The 19,751-nt window shown below is 47.3% G+C and overlaps 1 protein-coding gene across 2 annotated transcripts; it reads left to right on the forward strand.

The window, feature by feature from the left end:
• The first annotated feature begins 797 nt into the window (after positions 1-797).
• On the forward strand, positions 798-14,591 carry CD2 (CD2 molecule). 2 transcript variants are annotated; one of them, XM_074816833.1, is made up of 5 exons: positions 798-916; positions 3,791-4,087; positions 6,679-6,921; positions 10,402-10,521; positions 12,609-14,591. In XM_074816833.1, the coding sequence occupies exons 1-5, from the start codon at positions 838-840 to the stop codon at positions 12,815-12,817; spliced, it is 948 nt and encodes a 315-aa protein (XP_074672934.1). In that variant the 5' UTR covers positions 798-837; the 3' UTR covers positions 12,818-14,591. The 2 variants fall into 2 exon arrangements, with proteins under 2 accessions (XP_074672934.1, XP_074672933.1); XM_074816832.1 differs by having other exon boundaries at positions 10,490-10,521.
• Positions 14,592-19,751: the final 5,160 nt, after the last annotated feature.

Genomic DNA, 19,751 nt, shown 5'->3' on the forward strand with positions numbered 1-19,751 from the left:
TGCAATAAAAAGCTGGAAGATTTCAGTGGCTGCTGTAGCAGAGGGATTGTGTTGGGGATGATACGATTCAAAATCCTCACAACCTCATCTGTTTCATATGGGAATAAAGACTTTATTAGCTTTTCACATGTTTTTGGACCTAACTCCCATGCCTTCTCCCAGCTTCTTTCCTCACCATCTTTTCCACACCAGCCAGCTTCAGGGCTGGTTTCTGGCTAGATCCAAGGTGGTGTTTTCATCCCCTTCCACACTCATCTCTCTTTCACAGCTTGCTCAAACGGCAGCCCCTCATAGATCAGACGTTGAGATGAAGCTGATCCTGACAGTTTCCAAGAGAAGTGTGTCTCCTTTCTACGCATTGCCCAACAGCCATCAGATACCTGCCCCTCACTGGTTGTCCAGGGCTTTCTGTCCCCTCGTTCCTGCTGAAGCTATGGGGGAGCAGAAGGATTCCCATCACCCCCCACTTCAAAACCCATATCTGATCCACTAGAATGGTGGCATGTAGGTGCTGGAGTTGAACTCTTTGGGTGAACACTGAAGAGGACAAGAGCCCTGGCTAGCCTTCCAGCTGGGTAGACAGACCTTGGAGCCATTACTACATTTTAGTGTACTTTCCTTGTCACTGCATGTTGTCCCCATCCTGATAAATCACCCCGTTGAGAGGTATTTCTGCCCGTGGTTTTTGTGTCTGTGCTAGAAATGGGAAGTGCTAGGGTGAGAGCTGGAGGAGGGGAGGAGGGCACAAGGGTTGTACTGACACGTCCCACGACCGCTTGCTCACAGCAGAAAATCATTTCATCTGCCAGGAGCTATCATTAGACAAGGCAACACTGGATGTTTTTGACCCTGAATATGAATTTTAGGAGGATTTTCTTAGTCAAGTGCCTGCTGCTTTTATTTCCCAGTGTAAAATGTGAGTTTTTCTTACCATTTTTTGCTCTTTCGGGCTAGTTTTGTTAAAATTGCATTTGAAACCATTTACAACTTGCTGGAATGTTACTGATAAGAAACTAATTCCACTTTCCCAATGAGTGAAGACCTTTGGGTTATTGCTATTATTATTCGATTTAATTTTCAGCCGGGGGGAGGGCAGGACCTGAGTTTCCTATTCCAGTTATAATAATAAGCTGTAAACAGTTTTGGTTTTAAGTTAATGAGCCTTAATTTGACACATGTATAATGAGAAATGTCAGCATGCAGTTTTCTCTCTGCCCTCGAGGTAGCTTGTACTACATTAGAGATCCAGTTCACGGTGCATTATCACATGTAATTTCCTTTTCTTATCAAAGATGAGCAAATCTTTTGAAAGTGAAAATTATATTCTTCCATAAATATTAACAGAAAGAGTGATATATCTCAGTTTCTTCAGTGGAGTTGAAGAAGTCTAAGATGTGAAAACAGCATGCAAATACATACGTCTTTTATGTTTTGCATATTATTGCTCTCATTATTTTTTAAAATATTAATCTAAAAACTTAATTAAGGTGTTAATTCATAGATTAGAGGAGGTTATGAGAGATGGAGACAATACAATCACGCATAGATTTTCTTCTCTGTTCATTCCACTATAGATTGTATATATGGCTGTTTAATGCTTTTCTCCAGAACAAAATTAATAGGTAAATAAGGAACGTGGTGGTTTGGGTTTTTTTTTTTTGTTTTATATATGTGATATATATATAAACCATCTTCCCCAGCAGAAATGAAGATTATTCCCTTGGATGGAAAACTTGTTTCAATGACTTCCCTACTTCTCTGAAGTTACTATGGGAGCTTTTCATTTTAACTCTTTCTTGTGACTGCAAGTGAACTCTACACTGCCAGTTTGGATCTTTCTGCCCCTTGAAGTGCATTTCAGTTGGCATTGCAGAAATGCTTTTTCATTAGCTAAACAGATTTTTAGTATTGTATGTGTGGGACGTTCAGCTTTCCATTAGCAAGACTATGGAGATCAGATAAACAAACATCCGGAGATGTGTCTAGGTGGTCTGTCCATAGAGATGCCATTGAATTATCCTTGAAAACTTATTATTTTTTTTCCTTTACTTCCAGAGAGAAAAAATAAATAATAGTATCTGTTACGCAAAGAACTCTTATTACTAGCTCTAAATAGCTGTGCACGACTGAGCAGAAACAACTATTAAAATTAAAATATTTGGGTATAATCTGTAGTGTCATCTGTGTGGAAGATAGCTGCTTCTGAGACTGTTTGGTTGAGAGCTTGATTTCAGAATATTTCATTAGATACGTCAAATACCTTGTAAGAAATGCAATAGTGAAGTAACAGCCTCTCCTTAGACTGGGGGTGAATTGCAAAAAGCACTTCAGTATTAATTTGCTTGTTGTAGAGGCACACTATTTTAGCTCTTTGATTATCTCTGACATTGTTAGCTTCATGAAATAGCAACTGGATTTCAGCTTCCCCTCTGTGATATAGTTTATCACTGTCCTAGATACCAGGAATGAAGGACTGTAATAAAAATATGCATAAACATAGTTTTTCTCTCTGTGGGGAAAAAGTGCTTGAAATATATAAAATTAGAGCAGAATCAGCTCCATCTGGTGATGTGAAGAGAAATCCCCTCCTGCTGATTGTCTTTATCCTGTAAATTGAAGAAGAATGAACATAAGAAAATGACAAATGAAATAGGCTGTGGCTCCAAGTGCACATTGAGTTATCAGTGAGCTTATCCCACCTGACACTTGTGAGCGCTTTTCTACCTCCTCCTGCAAATTTTCCACCCGCCACGGGGGTGGAGACAACACCTTACTTGAAGTGACCTCCCAACAAACTTTGCACTCGGAAACCCCGGTTCGCCAGTGATGGGCCTTGCACAGGCTGTGAAGCAGCCTGGATGGGAGAGGGCATGCCACCCAGGCACAGCCCGAAGAGTACGTCATCTCCACTGGTAGTAACATGACTGATGTTTACCAGCCTTGGCTTTCCTGAATATCCCCTGCAGCAGCCACACGCTAAGTGCTGCCCAGCCCTGGCAGCACCTTTGGGAAGCACCTACTCTTACCTGTTCTGGAGAGGGGACCTGTCATCAAAGGACACCTGCAAGGAGAAAAGATTTTTTTGGCCTTTGCTTATCTCCTAATGTCTCCAGTGCCCAATCACAGGATGCAGTTAGCTGTTTGTTTCTCCCTGCCTTACTTGCCCCATTGTGATCCTGTGCTAGAAAAATCAAGTGGATATATTCCAGTGGGGCAGGGTGCCTGGGATGGGTGAGGAGGGGGTACTGCAGGCTGGCAGCACTGGGTCTGCCTCCAGTTCAGTGCCTTACACTCACTCACTGCTTGACATGGGCTACTATTATTATTATTATTGCCATCACTGTTGTTGCTGAACTGACCCTACTGTCCAGGGCCACTAGTGGTTTGTGTTCTTGTTGTCTGCAGCGGTGTTTGCAGTGATGGGCGCTCTGGGTACCAGCCTGTGACACATGCAAAACACAACAAAGTGACCTTATTTTCAGGAAGGGTTAAGTTCAGGGTTAAGTTCACAGGCCAGGCATGAATCTTGTACATCCAAAATCACTCCAGATAAGTCAGCCAGAGTATAAAGCCAGCTTTTGAAAGCTGGATTCTTAGCTTCCTTGCCTCTTAGAATTAAATTGGGCACTGACATTTATCTAATGACTGATCAAGAGATGCCTAGGCTTAGGCAACTTGGGGCAGAGGGAGGGTAGCAAGTGACAACCTTTTGGGTCACTGCTGTGGCTGCTGAGCACGGCATCGGGCTGCTGGAGACACACTGATGGGCTGGTTGTCCTTCCCTTTACAGGCTCTGTCGCCAAATGGATTTACATGGCCGTGAATGAGTCGGCTCTTCTCAGCATCGCTGTTGCTGGGAACGTATATGATGCAACATGGCTGAAAGACAGAAAAAAGTTGATTCAGATAAAAGATAAGAAAGTTAAGTACTACGTGAACAAGGAACAATGCAGGTGTAAGATATTTCTAAACGGGACTCTGCAAATAGAGCAGGTGGTGAAGGAGGACAGTGGAAAGTACACGGTGACTGTTTATCATCAGGATGGAAAATTGAACAGAGAAGAAGATACAATGTTCATGGTTCAGGGTGAGTGTTTGCTCTTCCCATACCATTCCCAGACTAGCTGAACAACACTTGGTATTCCCGCTCTCTCCTACAACCTTTTCTACCCATTGCCCCCCTTTCTGTTTTGGGGGGACTTCTGTAAGATGTACCTCTTTCCTCCCGCCACTGACAGCAGTCTGCCTCTCTTCTCCCTTCTCTTCCTCCTGTGGATGCTCTCTGGTCCCTTGCTTCTCTCTGGCTCCCCTCTCTGTCAGCCCCCACTTCCACATGTGCCCGAGCAAGCAGCCGTGAGCGTGTCCATGTTGGCAGCAGGGTGGGTGCGCATGGCCCTGTCGCAGCACTGCACGTGGTGCTGGGACTCCTCGGGCCCGGAGCTGCTCCACGCAATGGGGGATGTGCTCCCAGCAGCACCCTGCTTCCAGAAACCTCTTGTGGTAGCGCAGCAACCTACGTGAGGAATGCCTGCGGCTGATGCACCATGCACTTCTGGCACTTCTGGTGCTGTTTTATAGGCACTGAGTTAAGACTTTTGGTCTCTAGTTACTGCTCCAGCAAGGTGAGCACCTTGTGTTGTATCTGCCAGCCTCCTGAGGAGATCTCAGGAGCTCAGGAGGCACTAAATACCTGTGTTTAGGCAATGGGATCCCAGTCCATTTTTGTTCTAAGATAAAAAATAGCCAACAGTCACCTCCTCTGAGATACACCACAATAGGAGTTGAACTTGCAGGGGAAGAAGACTCCTACACCCTATGCTTGTGTAGCATAACGCAACAAATATGAAGATTGTGTTGTTCAAAGCACACTTAAGCCCGCACTGGGGATTTCAGCTGCGTGGGTTCAAAGCGTGAAGGCAGCCTCCATTCCTGTGCTGTATCTTGTCCTGAGAGATCAGAGTGGTAGCAGCCCAAAGCTTTTGGGATGAGTAGGGAAGATGGGGGTGGCTCCTTTATGGCTGCTGCCTCCTCTCCAGGCTGCTAAACTGTAGGGTAGTGTGGATTTTTTTCCTAGCAAGAGGTTGATTTTGCTCTGTCCTTCCTCAGCCAGCATGCACACCTTTGCCAGCCTCTTGAGTTTGAGGTCACCAGCTGGCACAACAGAAATGATGCCTTGATAAGGCATGAGAGATATGGTGTAGATGGGAACTGGCAGTGCTAGGTTAATGGTTGGACTAGATGATCTTCAAGGTCCTTTCCAACCTAGTTGATTCTGTGATTCTGTGATTCTGTGAAGGCAGCAATGACAGCTGGAATGGTTTTAGCAGGGTTTCTGTGCAGCGGGAGGCCCTGTGGCTAACAGACTGCTAAGCAGTAAGGGTGTCTCACTGCTTTGGGAATTATTATTGCAAACTGTCTGCAGATTCAGGAAGTCGTCAGGGCCTGATGCTACTTATTTGTGCTTTAAGCCACTGAGCTGTCATTGGGGTGTACTGGGTTCAACTTCGGGTTAAGGTTCCAATCTAGCTACGTGCTGCATCATTTCATCTACTGTGCAGCAGAGAGGTTGCCTTACCTCTGATATATGGTTTTGGAAGTAAAGTTTAGTAATTGTTGGGTGCTAGAGTCATTTGTCAGCCAGATTACTTTATTACTAGGGTTGGACAAACAGTTGTTCCAAAAAAATAATAGTTTAGATGATACCATCACACAAGTCCATCACTGGGGTCTGTACTCTAGTGTTTCATACTGGGGTGTTCCCCTGGATGATAGGTTACAGCTTGCAGAAGAGGAGGGGGCTTAACAAGGAAAGGGTGGCTGCAGGTGACACAGTGTGAACCTAGGCTGCATTTCCTACCAGCAGCCCTTATTGGCTTTAAAATTTATGCTCTCTATAAGTTACACTGCCTATAACTACAGGTGGCCCTGGCATTTTTTTGTTTACCTGGTCTAAAAGGTAGAAATTAAATTTTTTCCCTCTGATGTTCCTGCCAGTTGCCCCTAGTTGAGGAAACCCTGCAGGCTTTTCTGGCTCTTTCAGTGCCACCTGTGATAGAGAATCTGGAACTGAAATGTAGCTAGCTGTTGCAGGACATAAAGAGACAGAAATCAGTTCTGTCTGTCATAACCTCATTGAGAGCTAAGAGGTGTCTGGTTTGTGTTTTCTATTCTGTTTTGGTGGGTTTTCATGCTGTGGCTCTCGTGCTAGCTGAGTGCTGTCGGTAGTACATAAATAGCTGTTTGTCCTGCCTTAGAGGAAATCTCTCCTGATGGGCACAGGCAGATCTGACTTCATTTGCACCAAAACACTGGGGCCGGAGTTGGAGGGGGCTGTGGCTCTGAGTCCCTCCCACATGCTGCCTTCCGCGAAAACACAACTTCCTCCCGTCGCCTGGCTGGCTGGCTGTGGGCCAGGCTCACCCTGAAAGCAGCCAAGCCCTGGTGGTGCCGCTCTGCTTTGCTAGGCCAAATATGTAGGCTAGCATACTGCATTTTCTTTATTACTGTCGTTACTTCTGTAGCAGAGGTCTAATTTACTCTTCTTTCTTCTCTGGTCTCATTAGCTGGTGTTACTCCCTTACTGCTTATTGGGGGCTAATTCTCTGTTCTGCTTAATAATGGAGGTTTTCAAAAGGAGAAACCATCTCAGATGTGCTTGTCCCTTCTCTTCTTTTTCAGAGCCTGTCCCTCAGCCAATCCTCAGTGCTGAATGCATGAATAAAACTGTATCTGTCAAGTGTGAAGTGAAGCACAAGACTAAAGACGAAACGTTTATGATGGAACTGACTCAAGATAACCACAAAAAAATCCAAAAGAATGCAACAAGGTTGGAATTGCACACATGGTATTCTGGGACGTTCAGATGCGTTGTTAAAAACCAAGTCAGCGAAAAAACAGCCGAAAAAGTAATTAAGTGCTCAGGTAAAAAATCTGTTTTTGCCAGAATCTGCTAGAGCGGACCCACAAAGCCTGCATGTATCTGTAGGACTGGTCTGGGTGCCAGGAGCATCCATGGTTCTTGGTACCCAATATTGTGAGTCTAACACCGCCACAGTTATTGGGTGCCAATGCTGCTGTGGTAGCCAGGATATGAGTCGTGCTTTCTGCTGGGCATTCCCCAGCCTTGTCACATCTCCACCCTCCCCACCCTGCTGCTGCCTGCCCCACTGCTACCCTTGTGGCATCCCTACTCTAACAGCAGGGAGGCCAAGCTGGGGGCAGTGGGATGTGAGGTGGGCCATGCTCCTCTTTTCCTGCGGCCAGTGGTGTTTGCCCCCATGCTCAGTGAGGCCTGGGGGTCACTGGAAGAGGGGGAGAGGTTCTTCTGGAGTCAAGAGCCTTGTGGGTGACAGAGAGGCCCCTGGGGCATACTGCAATGCTGCTTCCACTGGAGGTGGAGTCTGCTGGAGGAAACTGCAGCCTGCCAGTGAGATCAGGCTGGCTGAAGGGTGAATGAATGAGAGAGAGATTCTTGCTCATCCCATCATTTTCTCTCTCCCCTCCATCACTTCTGATTCTTCTTCCAAAAGTTGCCAGAGGTATCCTGACAGACTTTTTGGTGTCAGCATCCTGACAGACTCAAGTGGTGTGAACCATCACTAGTGGTAGACCAATGAAGTAAAGGAGAAAGCTGAGAGGTGGGCCTGAAAGTGTTTTAATCACACACAGCAGTCTGAAAAAGGCCGAAAGCACTTTCCCCCTCATTTTTATCCTCCTTTATTCCTTTAAAACTAACGGTACTTCCCAAAAGTTGACGTCAGTCAGTCAGTCCAAAGACAAAGAGTTGACTTCAATAAGTTAGTCTAAAACTACCCAAGCTATCACAACATAGATTAACAGTTTATTTTTGGAAAACATGGCTTGGGATCTTCTCCTATGTATGTGAAGCCATGACATTGATTTCAAGGGTTTTGCTCTTGATTTACATCCTTATGGCAGGAAAATCAGTTGCACATTATCTTTCTCCCCTCCATGATCATACCTATGAAGGGGGTGGTTGCCTGCTACCTGTGGATATGGATGGGTGCTCTCACAAGGAGAAGAATAAGCTGCTTGGACTCTCCAGCTTGGCCTAGAAATCAGGAGGGAGGTTATGGAGAATTCAGCTGAGCTTTAGGGCTGCATGGCTCAGATGAGCATGACTCAAACGTACCATGGATTTTCTTACTCACTTGAAATGTCATCTTTCTAAACCACAAACGCAGCAAAAGAGCTGGAGGAATTGCATTTAAAATTGATAGAATCATGATGAAAATTATTAAATAGGCAAAAGAAGTCATCGTTCTCCCCCGTAAAAGTTTTGAAAGTTATGGCAAAAAGAAGGGACAGATCATACTGGTATGACACTGGATGTGATGTTCAGTTCAAAGTTCAGATTTCCAGTGCAGTATTGGGGAAAAGTCCTTGAATTTGCTGGGCTTGGGTTCATCCCACCTAACTGAGTGCTTCACTTAAAGTACTTGTTTGTTCTAGATTCCCGCTAGAGCTAGTGGAGAGCGGGGATCTCGTGAAAGCTGGCTCAGTATTTCCAGTTTCCAGCTATTTCTGCCGCAACAAATTTAAGGAAAAGTCTGAGTCCCAAGGCCAGTCCATGATGTGAGACAGGAGAGAGCAAACCTTAATGTATAGAGGCCCTACTGAAGCGATCCAAGGTCTGCTCTGGCTGATTGAAGGGATAAGAGCTGAGGGATGGGGTGGCCTCTGCTCTTCCACACAGCCCTTGCCTCCTGAAGGATCCCCCTGATGCCTAAAATAGCTGAAAAAGGGTTGTTTTCTGCTGCATGAGTGCCTGATCTGATGGGCTGCACAGCCCCATTGGTGCTAGCATTGTGAAAGGGCTGGGGCATGGGATGTGGCATGGACTTTTGAGCCAGGTGTGAAAACATGCTGATGGATTAGGTCCATTTGAGGCAGAACAAACTAGCCCAAACATGTTGTCTTAATGAGGAAATGCTGCCTGAAGCTGGCCATCCCAGGGCACAAGCCAGGCAAGCATGGGCCTGCCTGAACTGCTGGTATAGGCAGGCATTGCCCATCAGCTAGATACTTTGACTTCCCTTCTTCTCACCCTTGAGAAGTGCTTTTCTTTCACCAGGTGAGTTGGGCAGGAAAGTTTGTTTCTTCTCAAATCATTAACAGAGAAATAAAATGTTTGCCACACTGGTCTTTAAAGCACAAATATAGCATTTCTCAGACACCAAAAAAACCACTAAAACCATGCAGCACTACCCTTCCTACTCAAACTAAAAACCCTTCAGACCTTTCTGTGTGGTGAGAAGACTGTACCAGCTCCATATTAGATAAAAAATCCCTCAGCTTGCAAACCTTCTTCCAACCCTGCTGCCCTCCATGGACATCTGGTCCTGCCTTCAAGGCCTATTGCCTTGAATTTTGACCTGGCAAGGCATACTTCAGATGGGCTTCAGCTCAGCTAACTTTTCATACAAGCATAACTATGTGTCATTCTGCCTGGGCTCACCTTATAGTTAGCTGGGAGAAACAGGCATGGAAAGGGCAAAATACACCTTGGTGTAACACTGGCAGCTAAAACAGGTGAGAAGAACCACATTACTGAGGGTACTTGTCTTTTTTTTCACTGGGGCAACCCAGGCTGATGGTGGCCTTTATACTGTAGACACCTTGGTTTTGGTTTCATCACTCTTTGCTCTCCATGTGCATGCCCAGTGAATGTTAAGGGTGTCATCTTCTTTGGAGCTTTGTCCCCCAAGATGCTGAGGAAGGTGCACTTCTGCTGGGTTCAGCTCCATGGTGTTTGTGCTCGGGCGTGAACACCAAATGCCAGGAGGACAGCCCAAGCAGGAGGTGGTAAAGAAAGGCTAGTGTCCAGCAAACTTTGTCTGACCAAAACAAGAAACTCTCACGAATTTTTGTGCACTGGGCAAACCCAACTCTCATTTTGAGGCTGTGGGATATTTGGTTATGTTCTTTTCCTTTTCATTATTTTTTAAAATTTGTGTACAGCCAAAAATTGAAGAGGAAATACCGATATACTATGAAGTAAGCTAGTCTCAGTGTTTCCTTAGTAGGAAGTACTTAGAGGGTTTCTTTTTGTTAGATGCTGAGCACTGCCTGGATGCTCATTGTCCTTAAAAGGGTCCATTGGTAGCAGGAACAGGGCATTTGAGGTAATGTAAATAAGATGTGCTGGCACACATAATGCTCTGGTTTCAATTTTCTGCAGAACTTGAATCCACCAGGGAGAAATAAAAATTCTCCACAATGAGGACCAGCAACTTTCTGCTGTGTATAAAGAAAAGGCAAAGGATAGGCTCTCTCGCTGGGGCTGCCTGTACAGTCAATAGAATAAAATACAGAATTCTAGGTAGACGTTGTGCAAGTTATTTCTTTCCCTCTAACATCTTCTTTCATTCCCTTAACTAGGCCAGATGGACCTTTATCTCATCTTAAGCATAGCAGGAGGTGCAATCTTCTTTGTCATCTTCATGGTTTTGCTTATTTATTGTATCAGGAAGAAGAAAGCAGAAAGGCTTGAAGACAATGGTAAGTGTTTAAGGGGCTTTATGTTGCTATCCAGACACCTAAAATCTTAGAGCTTCCATCTGACAGCACCCCTGTGGGCAGGAGCATGCTCTCTGCCTTGGCATGACCAAGAATCTGGTTTTGGCATATGGTGAATCTTGGCAGATTGGCTGGCATTGCCCGTTTCAGTTTCTGATAAATGCTTTGAACAAAAGACTTCTTGTTCTCAAGCCCTTTGATTTATTCATGGGGAAAGAACTGTTCCTCTAAAGCTCATCCAAGGCCACCAGTCATGAGCATCTGTGGGGCTAAAATACACAATCAGATATCCTGTCAGTAGATTTTTTTAAAATTAAATTTATATGTTGTCAAATTAGGATCCTTGAAATAATTAATCACATTTAGAAACATTGTAGATAGTGAGAAGGGGCAAGAAGGGCTCAGCTTTTCTGTGAGTTTCCTCAGGCATCTCACAGAACTTGTCCTCTCTATAAAACAATGTCCTTGGAGGCCTATCAACACTGGAGGTCCAACTTGGGCGCTTTAAAGAGTTGAGGTTTTCAGAGTGGACAGAGATTTCATGTGTTGTCCAAAACTCAAGATCATAGGAAATACGCTGCCAGAGTCTTCTCTGAGAGTGGGCTCTCAGTCTTGATGGAGAGGTTGCCTTGACTTACAACCTGGGAGTTGCTGCTGGTTTGGGTGGACAGAGGATACTGAGCTGCCACTCAGGAAGAGTTGTCTGGCCCACCTGGAAGGGGAGGCTAAAGCCAGGAGGGAGGTTGCCCTGGCAGTGAGGTTGTCCTGCAGCCAGGGGAGCATGGCAGTTAAAGGCTTGTTTCTATGTCCTGCTCCCACACACTGCGTCAGGCTTCCTGTATGGTCTCAAATAACAGCTAGTCTCTGTGTCAGTTGGTTCTCAAGTTACAAAATGGGAGTGAAAGGTCCTTTGTACACCCCAAAATCTTTGTCAAGATAAAGAGGGCAATGCCTGAAGTAAAACTCAGCTGATACCTCAAAGGTGCCAGTGGTCAGGCTGACAGCAAGGATGAGTGTGACCAGTCCCATGGCCGCGGGGAGGGCAACCTCACCACACCTGAGCATGGGTAACTTGCCATGGCCCTCCTGCTTCCCCTGAGATTACGACCATGAAGAATAGGCAAGTGTTTTCCTTGTTCTCTGGGAGAGCTCACCAGAGTGCAACCAGGAGATGTCATCTCAGAAGGCTTGCCATAGCCTGTGAGCACAACGCTGGAGTGAGCATAGTCACCTGAGTGTTATTTTATATTACGGCTGTTCTTGTCTGAGTGGGATACATTACTCCCTCAACTGTGCAGTGATAGCATATCCTCAATTCTTGGGTCTGGATTCAGCAAGAATTGAGAAAAAGAGAAGTCTGGGAAAATAAGAACTGATAAAGAATGAGAACTAATAAACTAAAAAGAGAACTAATTAACTAAAAAAGAGGGTGACGAGCTTCTTTAAAACAGTTTGGTGGTGCTTAAGGGCATTTCAGTGTCCCAAGACCTAAATCCCTCAATCCCTGAGCTAAACTGACTGACATTTCAGAAATGATGAGTTAGGGATCAAAAGTCAGCTGGCATGAATTTACTGCTTCTGCGTGTGGGGAAATTAATGCTGGGAAAATGGACCTCTGGCTTCCAGGTGACTGGACATCCCAGTACAGATAGTGGCAGGGTGGAGTGTTTTGATGTTGCTTCCTGGGGTTACATCTCACTTTCTCTTCAGTGGCCCGTTTCCAAAAGAGAACAGAGCTGCTCAGGCTGCAGGTGTCCATTGGTGATGACTGGCAAAGTCGGTTCCCCCAACGCAGAGAGGGCAGAGGTGCTCAGCTGCCCCAAACACCCCCAGGTGTCTGGACCTCAGTCAGGTAGCCAAAAAGCTTTTGGGTTTGCCTGGGGTGTGCAGGCGAAGCTGGTTTTGGTTGTTCTACTGGAGTAGCAGGAACACCTGAGAGTGACAGTGGGCTTCCAGGTGTGATCAATATTTGGCTTTTTCTTGCTTGGGCCAAGCAGTTTTCCCTAACTGTTCAACTTCTGCTTAGACTTGAGTACATGCCTGACTGCTGGGTCCTTCTGTCGTTGCAGATGAGGAGCGAACGATGCAGGCTCGCCAGGCGGGCAGGGAAATGGTGGTGCGGGAGCTCCCTCAGGTGCCATGCAATCCCACCCCGAAGCAGCTGCGTGTGCAGCAGCGGCCGCTGCCACAGCCCCAGGTGCAGCAGCAAGCACTGCCCCCACGGCCCAGGCCCCGCACTCAGCAGCGGACTCCAAACCACCCGAGAGAAAGACCTTGAACATCTGCCCTGGGAGGGATGGTGGACTCTCTGCTCCACCATTCACTGGGAGAAGAAAGTTTCCAATAGTTGGGAACCCCTCCTGCCCAGCCTTGCATAACGCTCAGCTATGAAATGGCAGCTTTCGTTGCAGAAAATTATAGAGAGCATCAAATGGGGATGAAAAGACCCAGTGGAGGAGATTCAAGGTGATGGGCATTCATCCCTGTGGCCATTTTTCTTCAAGTGTCTCCATGTTAGGGTATGGAGCATTGAGCCTTGAAACCTGTGTCTTCTGTGGTTCACTTGTTTTTACTGCACTTTGTTGTCTTCGTGCTTTTTGGATGGATTATAACAAGAAGAAGCTAAAGCACTAGTGAGATGACATGGGCCTAAGGATCTTACAGGGTTTTGTCACATACCTTTCCTTTCTCCTGCCACACATTAGGACAGCCTTCTGGCCTCAAATACATGACCTCCTGGATCAAAAATAGTTGTAATTAAATGCTTGTCTGAAGTTGAAAGTATTGGTGTCATCTAATTCAGAGAAGAAAATACTGAAAGGACATGTAAGAGCCTTGAAGAATCTGTGTGGGAAAAATGCAAGTGGGAAAGGAGTAAACTTTTCAGTTTCTCTACTGTGTTTAAAACAAGAAACCACAGGCTTAAACTGCAGCAAGAGAGTTAGGTCAGGATTTTTGGTTTGGGTTTTTTTTTTTTTTTTTTTGCAAACGAATCACTTAAATAGATTTCTGGGAGAGGATCTCCAGCACTGGAGGTTTCAAAGGGTGGATGAGGCAACCATCTGTAAGGCAACCTTGTTCTGCTGAGGGCCAGGGGAATGTGCTACATGGCCTCTCCAAGGACTGTTTCAGTTTTCTGTGAAAATTGGCAAATTGTGCTGGCAAATAAAATGAAAGTTTTTTCTCAGCATAGGTCTGTTTGGCTATCCAGACATTTTTTCATCATAGAAAAGGTCTGGTATCCATTGGCTCATGAAAAAAGTGTTACAAACAGCCAAGCGGTCTGATTACTAGTGGCATTGTCTGAATCGTCATGGCTTTGCATCATAGGGCCTCCTGCTGATGGTGAGGGACTGTGTCCCTTGATTCTGTTGGTAGGCACCTCATGTATAACCAGGTGATGGCAGAGAACTGCTGAGAGATGTCCCTCCCAAAGGGAGAGGTTGGACTGCAGTAACTGCACCTGCATCACCCTCCATGTGCTGGATAAACACTGCTCGCTCCTCTGGTCCTTGGAGATGTTCATAACTGCCTCTATAGAACAGATGCGGAGCTGAGAAAGGTCAGTGCTTTTTAGAAGAATGTCTAAATGGGTACACTGTCCCCATCTGGTGTAAGAGGCAGCACAGGTGGAGGAGGAGAGAACTGTGAGAGCCACAGAGCATGAGACATCCAGCTAACATGTTGCGTTAGGCAGAAGAACACATAGTACCTCTTTCAGGCCTGACTATCCTACACATGACAGGGGAGATAAAACAGTCATCCTTTGTTTCTCCTCAGAAATGTGACTATTTTTATCTGGTGGTACAAGGGCAGGGAAGTAACTTGTCAGGGAGAAGGAGGTCTCTGCCTTCTCCGGAGTTCAGTCACTTTGAACTCCAACCAGTGGACACAACCCTGGGAGCATCACTTGCTCTTGCCTTAGCTTTCTGCAGCTTGTTTTAGGGCTTTTGCTATTTAAAGTTGCATTTGGTAAACATTTCATGGTTTATTTTGTAACATATGCTATATCCCTGTAGTGAATGAATAAAGACAAGAGTGGGTGGAGAGGATTTTAGTTCACACCTGTGCTGGTACTTCAGTATCTGGATCTCACTTTGGTACAAAGGAGGCAAGAAAAACATTTTGGTCCCTGAGCCATGGAAACATGGATGCAGGAGGTTTCACACCGATCCCCGTGAGACACTGACTGCCACCTGAGTGCCAGCAGCTGGTGGGCTCAGGTCGGCGTGGGTGAGCACAGCTGCTTTGCCCACCTGCCTGCTGTGGCAGCACGCTCTGCCTGTCCTGTGTGGCTGGAGCTTTATTGGTGCCCTCTCCAGAGCAGCTGAGCTGGGACTCCTCTGTTGTTCCAGGAGCACTGGTCCTTCCTGGGAGACAGGGAGGCTTACTGGGACCTGAGGAAGATGGCCAGCTCCTCCTGGGACCCCCTTGCCACTGATAGTGCTGTCTGTGCCCTGGGGTTAACAGAGCTGCAGGGATGCTTTGGAGACGCTCCTTCCCCACGGCCAAGGCTTGGTGAGCTGCTGTCATGCCTCTGAGACACTCCCGGGCTTCCCACCAGCTGCTGCCCCAGGCCCTCCTCTGCCTGGGACTGGTGTTGGTGGGGTGACACTGTCCACAGCTCCTTGCAGGGGAGCACCGGTGCATGCGTGAGGTGGTGCCAGGGTGACTCTGGCTCAGTTCATTGTTCTTCTGGTAAGGAACTGCAGCATGAAGCTACGTCATGCTCTGGGTAGGAATGGGAGGCAAGAAGATTTTCTGCTGTTGGTCACAAACTGGGTCGAAACCTGCCCTCAAGACTGGGCTTGAGACTGCCCTGTGAACTGTGGAAACCTCTGCTGTCTCGGCTTAAGGTATGTGAGGGCTGTGCACACCCAAAATCTACCCTTGAATCCCCTTCCCGGGGAGAGGGGCTGCCAGCGGGCACCCTGAGTACAGGGCAGGCCAGAGGTCACAACAATAGGCATGAGTGAAGTGTGGAGGTCTGTGTTTTAGTACTGCCCTCTACCTGGCTGCCGTAACCATGGGCTGAGAGAAGCACTCAGCTTCAGTCAACTCACCGAGGTCTCCTCTGGGTTACTAGACTCTTTTCAGCTAAATGTTTCTCTTACATGCCAAGAGGCTCAAAGTTAAGTAAAAAGAGATGAATTTAACCCTGTTGGGTGGATTTGCACCAAAACACAGACCTCTGTCAGGCAGACAAGAAAATACTATGAGCACAGAATATCCCCATGCAATGGGAGTCTCATCAGGGCAATACTTGTTTTTGAATGATGTCTTTTTTTTGATAGTCACCATTGTTTTTGTGATGCCTCATGTTTGTTGCTGATGCACTGCAACAGATGATACTTGTACAGTCCTGAGTTCTACTTGGTGCCTACTTGAAAAGTCAGCAATTCTTCTGAATGTGTGTCACAGAGCGTTCAAATCTTGGGTTTTTATGCTGTAGAGGATGTTTCAGTTCTGGAAAATGAGCTGACAGTGAGACCTAAGAAATAACAGGAAGCTCTTGGCTCTGGTGATACTTGCTGCAACCTTTCTTTGTTCTTCTTTCATAGACACATCTACCAGTGAGTCACACAAGAAGAAGCATTTTTCCCCATTCTTCTTAAGGGGGATGATACAAGAGGGCTGACGAGCTGAGCCGTGCTCTGTAAGGACTTGTCCTCCCCAGTTGAAGAGATGCAGTTTCTGCTGCCCAGGTGTCAGCAGGGATCAGTTTTGCTCAGTGATGTTCTGCAGGGCCAGTGCTGAAGGAATGGGAGAAAAGTGCAACCCCGTGATCCAAGCAGGTCTGTAGTCGTGTTGTGGTCCTGCAGTGCTCGCCAGTTGTACAGGCTGAGTAGGCACCCCAAACAGCAATGGTTAATTGTATAGAAGATACAAATCTTCTATCCCAGTCTTAATCCATGTGACATCAGCAGCACTTGCTGCCCAAACTTGGCCTTTCTAGTAAAGTAGACAAGACCTGCTGGTATCTCATCTGGGTATTAGCCCATCCAGAGGGAGGCTCTCTTGCTGCTAGCACAGGCAGTACAGGAGCCAGCTAGATCATTTAATTTCTGAAATAAAACTCTGAGCTTGTGAAAGGTCAAATAGGAAACCATGACTAGTTCAAATGTCTTTCTTGGGATGCTTGCCAAAATGATGCTATGGGGAAAAGACACTGATTTCATCCTTATTCTGCAACAAATCTTCAGGCTCTGATGTGGAGATAAACCCCAGCTGGGACTATGTTGCCCATCAGCTCCCTCCTCCATTCTGACAGACAGGGCATCATTTCCTCAGTCATGCTGAAGCCTTACAAAATGCTTAAGAAATGCTGGGTTTGTCTTTTGAACTACAGTCGTTCATGGGGTGTGCTATGGGCAACAGACTGGGGCAGAGCTCAGCTAGGTCGGCAAGGTGCTCCACCAATTCTCCTTGCAGGTACTGGCTGTGCAGTGAGCAGGCTGGCATGGCTGTTACTTTCTGATCCCCAAACTGCCTGATGGTCACCCTGGGCCAGGAGGGACTGAGGGGCTTGTTCATGTGCTGCAAGTGATAATGTAAGAGGTCTGGCCTTGAGGCTTTTGGATAAGATCAGTTTCTAGTACCTATCAAGCTTGTGAAATAACCCTGCTTGGTGATCCTATCTCATGCTGTGGGAGGAAAGATAAGAGTTAATTGAAGGAGAGCACAGTAAGAGGCCCTGTGCCAATAAAGTGGCCTCCTGGCCTTCTCTCCCACCCTTATCTCAGAGGAGGGATGCCAAATCCAGCCTTCTTCTCTCCCTCTCCCCTAACAAAGTGCTCCTTCCCTCCCTGCAGGTGGGAGTTTTCGAAAGCACCTTCTCCCATCCTTGCAGCGTGGCTGCTGCCTTGAGCCATGGATCAGCAGAGGCCGTGGGAGCACTTTCCTCCTTCAGGGGTACAGTTTTAGCCTTTACCTTTGCAGGCCGTTGCCAGAGCAGCTGCTTGAGGGGCCTCTGATGCTCACCCCAAACTGAAATTCCCCTCTGCTCTGCTGCTGGAGAGCAGGAGAGATGCAGCTCCTCAGGCAGAGGGTGAAGTGGCTGTCCCAGTGCAGCTGGGGCAGATTTTCCATAGCTGGGCTCCAAGCATCTTCTGCCACGAAGGAAGCCACCCCTGACAAGTCTATCCTGAAGGACCAGAAAGGAGTCAATACCCTGACTGCCTCCCAGCTCCACTTTGGAGGGGAGTATGACAGTGAAAGTAAGAAACTGAGCAAAATTTCTCACCCTTTGTGGATTCTCCTGGCAGGGAAAAGGCAAACAACCCCAAGCTGGTGAGGATGCAAACCTACAGCCCCCTCACCAGAATGTCTCCTGCTTGGTAAGGGGGAGCTGTTCTCTCCCCAAGAACAGCAGGGACCCAGGTGAAGGAGCCTTCCCAAAGCCCACAGCATAGCAGCACAACACAGCTGCTGCTCCCCTTGACCTTCTGCTGGAACTGGGAAGGTGCAAAGGGGAGCTGTGGGGAGAGAGGAGCAGGCATATGAGGAGCTGCCTCACGTCAGGATCAGTATGGGCACCTGCCAGCTACTGCCCAGGGCTCCCCAGCTGGGATCTGGGGCAGAGAAAGAGGTCAGGGCCCAGCTGAGCAGGCCCAGGGAATAAGTCAGGCTCCGTGCATGCAGCACACTGTACAACAGGGCAGGTGGAGAGGGATGGGCAGGCACAGAAACAGCTGCTTGAGAAGATGAACTGGATGACCAGGAAGCAGGATTTGAGTTGTGTAACTTTCTCATGCTCGCAGTCCTGGGATGAGGCTTCTCTTTCTGTGCAGAGCTCACATCTGAACTGCGATTCACCCTTTGGGCAGGGCAAGCATGCGTTTTATGCCTTGCTGGGCCTCCTGCTTGCCCGTCCTTTTTTAATCGTCCTTTTTTAATCGCAGGACCAGCTGCCTTAGTCTCACCTCCTGTGACACTTCCTCAGGCAGTGCTGCTGAAGTGTTACTTTCTATTCTGGCTTTCCTCTCCTACAAAACACTCACTCTGGGCGGTTTATTTTTCCTCTTTGAACCACACCTCAGCACTCCACCTATGCACACATCAGCCTAAGAGCAGCATGTCTGACAAGAGGGACAACTTCCAAGGTGCCCCTGGTGGCTTCAGAGCATGGTTCCTCTTTGTCATGCCTGTCCTGGAAAGCCCCCTCCAGGCAACTTTGCTGTTGTCAGCCTTTGCCGGTGCCGTCGGGAATGATCTCTGTCTCCAAAAGGGTTGTAGAGGTCTTTGCTGACGCTGACTCCCCCTTTTCCAAGTCTCGCTGGTCATGAGGCGAGCGCCGTCCGCCCAGAGCCCATGGTGCCGGCAGGCCCTGCTCTCCCACCCTCGACACATGCATTGCCGGTGTTAAGTTGCTGGTTTGATCAAAGTACACACAGACAGAAGGAGTGGGCAAAGGCTAGGGCAGACAAATGACTAAGGCAATGTTGGATTTTGCCCACCTGCTTGTCTGCAGCACCGAACTCAATAGGCTACTGGTGCCTCGCGTGCCTCTGTTTTAGGTAATATTGTTAGACAATTTCTGCCTTCAGTGCATCTGAAATGTAGTCTTTGAGATAACAGGAAGAGATAACCCCACAACAGAGGTGCTATCTTCAGAGTAGTGCTCATTGGTTGCATTTCCCACACGCTTTCTCTGCCTACATAACAACAGCAGGCAAGCATTTTGGGTTGCTGCCTGGCCTCCCACACAAATACCCGCTTTTGTTTCCAGCCCTTCTGGGTGGCGTGGGGCAGGTGAGTGAGTGAGGTGCAAAGGCAGGTGGGTGTGAGCAGAGATGTGCACGAAACAAAACTGTCTGCAGGCATCCCCAAAGTGCATTTCTAGACTTACCACTCCCTGACAGAACAGTGAAATGGGGACAGGCGGTAAGGCCCGCACATTGGGATAACTAGCCCTTGAAGAGCCTCACGCTAAAATGTAATGCCTGTTGGGACAGTCTGGGACCGCTGCTGTTAGCAGCTGGAGTCAGACAAACCCCTCTTTCTCTGTTAAAGGCAAGGTGAGCTTTTCCGTGAAGAATGGGAATGAAATAAAGGGGTGCTTGTTTGCCAATGAGTTCCTATGTAAGGGTGCCTTGGTCTCCAGCTTTTCTTCCACAAAACACACATGCACCTCACTTGCTTCCATGATGGGCTCTTCCCAAAGCCTCTTGCAGTCCCTTACCCATTTCTCTGGGTGCCCCAGAGCCCCCTCT

This window comes from Strix aluco, chromosome 2 (assembly GCF_031877795.1).
Source record: "Strix aluco isolate bStrAlu1 chromosome 2, bStrAlu1.hap1, whole genome shotgun sequence".
NCBI lineage: Eukaryota > Metazoa > Chordata > Aves > Strigiformes > Strigidae > Strix > Strix aluco.